Source organism: Sphaerodactylus townsendi, linkage group LG01, assembly GCF_021028975.2.
Source record: "Sphaerodactylus townsendi isolate TG3544 linkage group LG01, MPM_Stown_v2.3, whole genome shotgun sequence".
NCBI classification, from domain to species: domain Eukaryota; kingdom Metazoa; phylum Chordata; class Lepidosauria; order Squamata; family Sphaerodactylidae; genus Sphaerodactylus; species Sphaerodactylus townsendi.
Genome location: NC_059425.1, coordinates 64152582 through 64162816, shown reverse-complemented (window position 1 = coordinate 64162816; position 10235 = coordinate 64152582). Strand labels below are relative to the sequence as shown.

General features: G+C 45.6%; 1 protein-coding gene across 1 annotated transcript; it reads right to left on the bottom strand.

Annotated features, from left to right (window-relative positions):
• Positions 1-1043: 1043 nt before the first annotated feature.
• Positions 1044-7592, bottom strand: LOC125438458 (histone H3.3A). Its single transcript, XM_048506931.1, has 4 exons — positions 7438-7592; positions 5778-5929; positions 4643-4796; positions 1044-1689 (listed from the first exon to the last, which is right to left on the bottom strand). The coding sequence occupies exons 2-4, from the start codon at positions 5903-5905 to the stop codon at positions 1561-1563; spliced, it is 411 nt and encodes a 136-aa protein (XP_048362888.1). The 5' UTR covers positions 5906-5929; positions 7438-7592; the 3' UTR covers positions 1044-1560.
• Positions 7593-10235: the final 2643 nt, after the last annotated feature.

Here is a 10235-nt window from a genome sequence, read left to right as displayed (position 1 = left end):
GGAACCTGCGGCTCTCCAGATGTTCAGGAACTACAATTCCCATCAGCCCCTACCAGCATGGCCAATTGGCCATGCTGACAGAGGCTGATGGGAATTGTAGTTCCTGAACATCTGGAGAGCCGCAGGTTCCCTACCCCTGCCTTAGCCCATCATTTCCAACTCCTGTTTAGTTCCCGATTTCACTGCCTGGGGAGCTGCTCCTTCCTTTCTTGTGCTACTTGGCAGGTATCCACACTCACTGACATCACACATAGTTCATGCCTCACTGCTGCCTCATGTGTTCAGTATAAGCAAACAGTTGATCCCTGCTAATGTTTCTTTGATAAGCAGGAAAAGATCAGATGGTCACCTAAAATCTGTTTGCTAAGAGGAGGAAGGATCATGCTGTAATTTAATGCTTAGTGAATTTTAAAAATGTGATGTCAATGTAATGGTTTAATGAACCTTTATTAACCTGTGTAAGCAGGAGCTGAGCTACAGCTACTCCATTTGCCACTGCTGGCAGCTCATGCTTAATTGAGATTTTCAGCATGGGGGTTTTGAACTGTCCTTCAGGAATACTAATCTTATGGTAGTCTATGGTACTCTACTGTCTATGGTACAAACTAGTGGTTTGTGTATGCTTATCCTAGCCAAAACACATAACTGTCACCTGTAACCCCTAATAGGCTGAATTAGCCTGAAAGATGCCACGACATCACAGAAATGGCAGTATCTGTGCATATGGCACCCTTTGAAGTAGCGCTGCAATAAATATATGGCCCCTCCAATACATGTGGCTCTGCTGCCAACATACTGTGGCCCCTGCCGGATTCAAAGCCTGGCCCATAATGAAGCATCTCTACCCACATGAACTGTATTCTTGTGAAAGATGCCTGATCCCATTCACAATTCACAACTGAACCATGGTAGTATACAGCCGTACATGTTCTCAGTGCAGATTGAGTGTATTAGGTGCAGGTGTATTAAATTTCATTTTGGCACAGAAGTATACAACTAGGAGTCAAAATGACAGGGTTAAAAATTAAGACAATAAGACAATGTTATTTAATGTATTTTAATAGCAAACTTACTGGAACAGCACAGAAGACGGACAACATTAAAAACATGTACTTGCATGTAGGACAACTTAGTTAGAAAAGTATAGTGAATGGATGGAATCTACTGTATGATAAAAATGTTAGACACCATATAATTGCCATCAATAAGAAATTTACTTAGCTTTTTTAAAAACCCAAATGCTGGCATTGTCCAGAAAAGTTTGACTGGCATACTTATAACTGTTATAAAGTTGGAACTGCTGAAATTTGTTCACTGAAATGGTTTTTGATAGCAATAATGCTTTATGTGTCCCCATGTTCATATTAAAAATCCACACACAAATGAAAATGAAAAAGAACTTGCCAATACCCGATTCTGTCCCCTAGTTTTCCGTTTGCGGCCATATACTTAGGTACCTTTTAACCCCATGGAAAAAAATATCTAACGTTCATTACTACCAATAACAGGAAGAAGAGATTTTTATTTGTTTTGAGAATGGCAAATCCATCTTAGTCGAATTTAAGCACGCTCTCCACGTATGCGGCGTGCTAGCTGGATATCTTTTGGCATGATTGTGACACGTTTGGCGTGGATAGCACACAGATTGGTGTCTTCAAACAGGCCAACCAGGTAGGCTTCACTTGCCTCCTATTGAAGAGAAGAATTCAGATATTTTAAAAAAAACAAATCACCCAATCCTCAAGCAAATAACATTTGTATTATTATTCTTCTATATGAAACAGATGTGAAGGTCTTTCCTTCTAAAAGGTCCTTAGTTAAGTTAGCACAACACTGGCTTCAGAAAACTCTTATATATACCTAATCTCTTAGGTTCCTGTGCTCTTTACAAATGAAATCTACAGAATGATTCTTTCCTGGCATCCACTAAGGAGATCCAAAGGGAACTCCTTAGCCATTTCTACTTTGTCCCCTGCCCTAATTCCTCCCTAGTGGCAGCCTATCACTTTTCTCACAAGCCACTATTATATGATGATTCATTATGCAAGATAACCAAGGTAATGCCAAGTTAATTTGTTTCAAGAGAATTTTGATTTATCACCTACAACTGAGATTACAATTTGAAAGCCTTGGGAGAAACAGAGGATAATTATTTGTGACCATTTAGCCTTACAGACAGTGCTAAACAGAACAAATCTTGGTCCTTCTTGCTCTCTACTTGTTGCAAAACTGAAACTGGGTATTCCAATAACTGTCTTCTAGCAAAACAATAAATATTTCTGGGTAAGGCGGAACCTGTATCAGTTCAGAAAGCTGGATCAGATAATTTTCAGATGCCTTCCAATTTTACTACTTTAGTATTACAGTATTTTATTTATTAGAAATTTACACCAACTTTTTCTTTAAAAATAAACACAAGATTCACTGCTCAGGGCCATTAAGTATAAACTTTATAAAATGCATACTAGGAATAGATTTTGGGAAGGAATGGGGAATATGTGGTCACCAAAGATAGATTATTAATTACTGCTTATTGAGCAGCAACTCAACACTATAGCGCCTAACTTTAGGGCAGCATCTTTGAGGTCTGAGAATAACATTGTACACTAATTTTGCAACAGTTCAGTCTTTCCAATTGCTGAAACAATAATTCACCATGTTATGAGAGGCAGGCAGAGCCACAGCATCTTGGATACTGTCTTTAGTACAAGCCTAAACAGCTGGTGGCCCCAAAAGCTCACGGCAACAGCTCACTAGCAATATCTGGTAACTCAAGAGAGATTCCTTAAATCTTCTGAGTTTTGCCATTTGCCTTGTTGTCAGCCAAAGTGGTTTTCAGACATGGAGCAAGCCTTAATTCATGTCAAATAGCCTATGTTACTTTTCACAAGTTGAGGTCTGCTGAAGTTTAGCACTGCTAAATGTAGTTATGGCTAAGACACTACCCATGTCCTCCAGAAGTATCTACCATGTTTCCTTTTTGGCACCGTCTCAATGCTGAATTTGTCAATGCGCCATTCTCGCACATCTCACTCTTGTGCAGAGAAGAATTTCATGTGAAAGGATAATCTACTAGATGCCTTGTTTTCCAAACCAGTCACTTGCCTGTACCACACAGTAATATTTCACATGTAACCCTTGACACAACCGCAACTTGTGGGAATCACCACAAATGAAGATGATATTGTGAAAATCACTTTGTTGTAAAGGACAAATACCCCTTCATACTTGTAAGATCATCACCTCATATACTGAAGTTTTGTGTTTTATTTAACATAAATACGTATTTGATGGAACAGATCAAGGTGGAGTCCACATGGGCCAAAAACAGTGCCCCAGGGGCGCTGTTCACACAGCTGCCTCCTCCACAAAGAGGCACTGCCGTGCTCCCCCCACCCAGGCAGAAACTGTTTTTCCCTGCCTCGCTCAATGAGCGAGGCTTTTGGAAAACAGCATTTCCCTGCCACTGCCGTGGGAATGCCACCAGGTTGGAGGCGCTGCTTTAAAGTGCCTACATTTTCCCCACACTCTGAAGGGAGAGAAGGTAAGTGTGGGGAAAGAAAATGGAGGCACCTGCAGAGGCACCTCTGCGGGCCACAGCTGCCCTGGGACTGCTCGCACCTCAGCGTGCGAACGACCCCGGGGTTCCACCGGCATCATATATGCCAGTCGGAAGCTGCTCAGGGGCCCGTGCGGAATCCGCCCAAGTCCAGCATTCTCACTTCAACAGTCTAGCTAAAGTCTAGAACAGTCTAGAAGATGTTTAGGTATTGCATGAATGTTGTACAACAGCAGTGCACATAACATACAACTTCACCTCCTAGTGATATACAAGAAGAGAAAAAGAGTACTCCTAGAGTGGATGCTACAGGCAGTCTGGCAAAGAAATAACACATGATCTAAAAAGTTTCTTTCTCCACTTACAAGAGAGATGAATTAATGTTGTGTACCTTGTGTTTCAATAAAACACAACAACACACTTTGAAAGATGCAGGAATGAACTAATGGGTTAGTCTAGAATGAAGATTCTTCAGCAGCTCAGTACTGAAATCTTAAAGTTCCTACATTTCAGTTTCCAAGATAAAACACATCTCACTTGGACAAATTAAATGCTAGCACTTCTCGGCTCACCTACAAATACATGGATGCTCACTTCTGAAAACCACCAATCATGGGAAATTTTGACTGACCATAGAAACAGCTCAACCAATTACATGTGTGTATGGAAGTAACCAATCACACACTCTCTCACGTACTAAAAGCATAGTACTGCCAATGGTTGCACTCTAGAAAGTGCTCTAGACGTCACTTCTGTTGGTAAATCACCCCATATCATCTTTAAGACAGTAGTAAATTGTGTATATATTTTTAAAAGCCAGCTAAATTACTTTAATAAGGAAGTCTGAGTACTTTCCCTCACCCAAGGCTTTTTGAAAGACTGCTTAGATCCAAATCCCTCAGAAAAGGGAGTGCTTACTTCAGTACAGCCAATATAAAGATATAGGTGGAAACCAACTATTAAACCCTCAATAACTTATATAACCAAAGCATCTCAAAAATAGTTATCGCTGGTCCTATGAAGGGGTGGGGAGGGAAATACTTTTTTTGTTTTTTTTAAAGAGGCAACAAAATCACAACATACCTGCAAAGCACCAATAGCTGCACTCTGGAAACGCAGATCTGTTTTGAAATCCTGAGCAATTTCACGCACCAGGCGCTGGAAAGGAAGTTTGCGGATCAGAAGCTCAGTCGACTTCTGATAACGCCTGATTTCACGAAGAGCCACAGTACCTGGCCTTTAAACAAACAAAGCATTAACAAAGTTTTGTAACTACTCTGAAAAAACCAGGTATAGAAAATACTTTCCAAACCCAAAAGTTTTCATAATTGTTCCTTTAAGGAAACATGCATCCAAGTACTTTCTGCACACAACCCAGCTTCTGAAAATGAGGCAATGGTCTAATATGAAAATGGTTCCATATACAAGTGAACAGAGATGTTAAAGACAGAATGAGAGGAAAAATAATGCAAGGGTCTAATTGTAATTAATTTCTAATTTTACTTCTCTTTTCCTTTTGGGAGGTGTGAATAGTGTGAAAGATGGTAAGTGGTAGCCACCCTTTGTGTTCTGACATTCAGTTTTAACTACAAAGGTTTTCAGGGAAACTGGTATGATAGCTTGCAACTGGTTATTTCAGTTGAAGTCAACCCTCTTAAATAGGTTTTGAAATTATGTAAAAACTGTGAAGCTCCCTATTTACTTGCTTGTCTGTATGCAACTATTGCTCTCTAGTGGCACACTGTATAAATCACACCATCGATTTTATAGTAACAACTTAGGCGCTAAACATAAACTAATTTAAATAAATGAAAATTAACAGACATACAAGTTAGAAACAACAAGCATTGCTACAATGCTCTAGTTACCTTATCATGACTACCAGTACGCTTTTAAGTGCAATACAAAACGAATTTATTTTTTCAAATTTCTATCAAGGCGTTTATTTTTTAAAAAGAAATACATTTTAAATAAAATAATCTATTATTATAGGCAATTGCAAACCGTTCCGGAAGCATTCAGTAAAAAAATATGATCTAGGCTGTCAGTAAGTTGTTTTAAGAAACACCGAGCTCTTGTAAAAATAGTCACGAACGATTAAACAGGAGAAAAACGCATTAATATTTAATTAAAGCAGAAAATTCGGTTGCAATAAACATTTCCGCATCGTTAACAGGCGACCGCATCGCTTCGCTTTGTTCCCGGGTCATTTCTATACCTGTAGCGATGAGGTTTCTTAACCCCGCCAGTAGAGGGCGCACTCTTACGAGCGGCTTTAGTTGCGAGTTGCTTCCTGGGCGCCTTCCCACCGGTGGACTTGCGGGCAGTTTGCTTGGTACGAGCCATGTTCCCGCGAACTTCTCCTTACACCTATCGGCAAGAAATCACCCATGCATTAGACCGAAATAAGGCAGCCACTGGAAAGCGTCGTCCGAAAATGCAAAGGGGTGTGTGTGTGTCTTTTTTTTTGGGGGGGGGGGGAAGCCTTTATAACATCATATGCTGAGAATCCCCCCCAAAACCTTAAGCAATTCAAAAGGTTGCAGATCCACATCTCCGATATCAGGCATAACTGCCGACTCCTCCGACTAAGCGAGATTCTAGCTAAACGGCACGGCACGTCAAGAAAGCCTTCCCTTACAAATATAAAATGGCTCTAATTTATTTAACTCGAAATTAAATGTCGATAGTTTTAGTGCGTTCGTCAAACGCAGCCTTTGCAACAGGAATGATGCAGCAGCCAAGACTAGAGGTCGATTCCAACACAACACGCAAGGAACGGCTCTCACCCCCCCGCCCGGCGAAAAAGTACCAATAATGACGGACGCGCTGGGGGGAGGCAGATGCCTGATCTATAGCTTGCATGGAGCGAACTGGAGAAAAAGAAACCCCCCTCCAATCCAGCGATATCGAAAGGTGGCGGGGAACGGACGGGGAGTCTGCGAGGGCTCTCCAGCCATCGTTTCCCAGAGCTGTGCGGTGCCCGCAAAGGAAGGAAAGAACGGAAGCCGTGTACAAATCGGATTGTATTCCACGAAGGCATCCCCCCTCCCCTCCAGCCTGGCTTTAAACGCAAGAAAGAGGCGAACTTTTGGGGGGCCACTTTCCCCGGGGCTGCCCGTGCCCGCACCGTTGCCATTCCAGCATAGGCAGCTCGGCTCCCAAGCGCCTCTCGCTGGCAAACTCATCCCCAACAAAATGGAAACAATCGCGAAATACGGCCCTCGTCTCTTTGCAGGGAGGCGGAAAGGAGGAGGGAGGAAAATAATAAAACGCCAACAAATAACCCCCCAAATTCCCTCCGAAGAGACGCGCTGCGGGGGACACGACCGGCCGCGGGACGGAGGAAAAGTTTGCACTCCGAACCCCCCCAAATCGAATCGGGTTTGGTCCGTTTCCGAGGCACATTTCTTCCTTTTTTGTTGTTTTTATGCAATAGAAAAAAATATGGTCGGTGACCAGAGAAAAGAGACAAGATGGTGAAGCTGAGCAACAACTGTGGGGAGCAGAGGCAGGCAAGCAGGCAGGCGAGTTTTTCCGGGCTGGCAACTGCCTCCAGTTTGCAGCCGCTTCCCAGCCCCGATCTGGGGCGAAGATGGGCCGGGGAGATCGGCGAGGGGCTGGGGAGGCGGATGGTGGGGGTCTGGGGTGGGGGCGAACACAATAGAGGGGGGCAGAGACCGAGAAAAGTGGGGCTGGGGCGCTGGGCGAAAAAGCCCGGGCTCCTTGGCTCTGCCAGGGAAGGCGGAGAGAAGAACGGGGACCGGGGCTCCCTCTGCCCCCCAGAAGTTTGCAAGGGAGCTCCGGGAGTAGTCTACGGGGGTCCCCGGCAAGGTTGGGGGGCGCGGGCAGCCCTGGCGGAGGGACTGGCCACTTACCCCCGTCCGCTGAGGCTGAGCGCGGCTGCCGAGCAGGCAAGGAAGAGCGAGGAGGCGCTAAAGCGACGGCGGCGGCGGCTGAGAGCACAATTGAAAGATGGCTGACTCGCGAGGGCCGTCGCCGCTGCTTAGCTACGCCTCGCGCCCGCCCAGGTCACGCCCCCGCCTCGCCCGCAGCCAATGGCACACAATGGAGGGAAAGCTAGGCCGCGCCCACGCGCCTTCCTCCCTGCCTACGCCAGGCTTCCCGCGGCCGCCTCTGTGTATACAAACACAAAAGACACGCCGCGAGACAGGGAGAGCGAGCGAGCGAGCGAGCGGGGGATTCCCTCTCTCTCTTCTCCTGCCTTCTCCCGTGGCTGTCCGAGTGGGAGCGCGAGGTCCGATTCAACGGCCAACGGTCCGGCGGGAGCAACTTAAACCGTCCAGAGTAGCGCGAGGTCAGGCAAACTGTCTCTTTGATTTCGCTTCACTTTTAGTGCGGCCTCTCCAGAGGGTGGGAGAGACGCATCGCGCCATACTCGCACCTCTCTCGCTGCCGGGTCCCCCAAGTGACCGTGAGGGTCACCAGTTAAGCTGGCCCTGGGTAAACCTAAATGGCTCAGGTTTCATGTACGCGCATTAATCACTTGGGGACTGAAGGGAGAGTCAAGAGTGAATGAGTCATCACAAATCTTAAACCGAGGGGGCTGTCCATAACATTTTTGTTATCCAGAATGGTGGGAGGAGGTGACAAAGTTGTGACAAGTGAGGAAATTTGGTGTTCCTTGACTGTAGCAAGCATAACACTTCCATACTACCTCACCACACCCCTTTAAGCATTTTAATGCAGACATAGCTATCTACAAGTTAGCAAATGGTGACTTGTCAAACGATGTGCCATGCAAAACTGAACTGGCCCTTAAAGTGAAGATTCACTTTTTTTCGTCCTCCACAAGTTGTTCTTTACCTCATCTTTAGCGTGGTATTTATCCAAAAGCTAAGACAGTATGCTCTTGCCCAGTGGAACCCAATGTTTTAGGATGGTGACCCATATATCCACATTTACTTAATATGGTGACCTATTCAGGGCTGGCTCAAGGTACCATAGTGCCATAGGTGAACCATGACTGTGGCATAGCATTTCATTTTCTACAGTGTCCAACTAAGACAAACAGAAGCTTCCCTGTTCAGAAGTTGTAATCTCCAGGAAGGGACTTATGGAGCAACTATTGCAAGGAAAAGGAAGTTAAAAACTCTCAATTTTGGGATGGTTAGAAATACTTTTCACTAACTCCATTCTAGCTGTGATCCTTTCCATCTATTTTGAGTCTGAAGCATAGCTGTTGCCTTCTCCATGTTGGGACAGGCCTGCGAGTGAACCTACAACACTTCCCCACCTAGGAGGTGTCATTGCCCCAACAGCAACTGCGCCCCATGCCAGGGACCACTGGATGGGAACAACCCCCAAGGCCCCGCCAGCCAGTATACTTCCCTTCCCAGGGGCCCCTTCTGACATTACTGTATGCTGATGGACTGCCAAGGAAGAGCTGGAGTGGCATGTGACAGCCAATATCCATCTGGCTGCCCTGCTTGGGGAAGTCACTCAAGAGGTTGGCCCAGTCAGCCTGTGTGAAAGGGGCATTGGTCTCAGGGGCTCAGGGCATGCTTGGGCTGCCCATGCCCATTGAGTCTCGGTATCATCCAAGCTTAGAAAACCCACTCTCTGAAGATAGGGTCTGGGACCTGCCTGGTCGAAGGAATCACCATCTGATCAGATGTGCAGTTCCCAGGACCATCCAAAGCAGCTGGGGTCTTTGCAATGTTTGTGACTGGTGCATCAGGCTGTCACCTGGTGACCCATCCAGATACAATAATGACCTGGAATACTCTCACGGGAAGGCGACATTCAAAACTCAGAAAGCACTGCTGCCCCTTCCCCTCCTCGGAGAACCCCTTTACATGTGAATGTTGGGACACTTCCCATGGCCATGGCATGAGTGCGCCCTCAGTACCTTGTCAGGGGCAGGAGCCTGTATGGAGGGGGGCTGCCTATACGAGTGTGGAAGATCCTTTTCCTGGAAGAAATGTCAATGTGTCTCTTTATTGGGCCCACTGATTGCCATGCAATGGGGCAGGGTCCTTTCTATGGGTGGGGTTAGCATTCATGGGGCTCTTGGTGCTTCTGTCTGGGGTATTGTCCCCCCCCCCCCCGCAGATTTTGTAGTGTCCCCTCCTTCTTCTCACCCTTTCAGGTGGTGGGAGTTGGATGGTGACTGGAAGCTCATCTGCCTACTGCTGCCCATCCCTACCCTCTCTTCTTCCCCAATTATCTGCACCCATCCATGGATGACAGCTGTCCTTTCCATCAGGGGCCCTACCCCACCACCTTCATATTGGTGCTGCTGCACCACCGTTCAAGATCTGCAAACTGGCTTTTTGTTGTGCCATACTGGAGCTGGTCATGCTGTGCCATTGCTGCACCATTCCTGGCTAAGGCGCAGCTGCTCCCCCCCCCCCTTGTGCTGTTAGTGTTTCATCCCTTGTCATTACTTTCACTAGGTCCAGGAAGTATGTAAAACTCCACAGTACCTGTGATTTCGTTGCTTGGATTGGTATATCACATTTCAGAGGCTCCCTGCCTTTAGCATGAGAAGCCATGAAAATGGACTTGTCCTCATCTCATTCTTTGTCAGACATCCCTCGCTTTGAGAATGTTTTTATATCAGCCCTATCAAATATTAGCTGTTTATTACTTTTTTTTCTTCTGCAAATCATACTGGGTAAGGTTATGCACATATAAGCTTACATTAGCTTAT

Excerpts from the sequence above, each read along its gene's own strand:
- LOC125438458 (XM_048506931.1), bottom strand. The coding sequence starts at position 5,905 with ATGGCTCGTACCAAGCAAACTGCCCGCAAGTCCACCGGTGGGAAGGCG. Across the intron at positions 4,797-5,777 it reads AAGAAACCTCATCGCTACAG|GCCAGGTACTGTGGCTCTTC; the intron begins GTATAGAAATGA and ends GTTTGTTTAAAG. Across the intron at positions 1,690-4,642 it reads CAGCTATTGGTGCTTTGCAG|GAGGCAAGTGAAGCCTACCT; the intron begins GTATGTTGTGAT and ends TCTCTTCAATAG.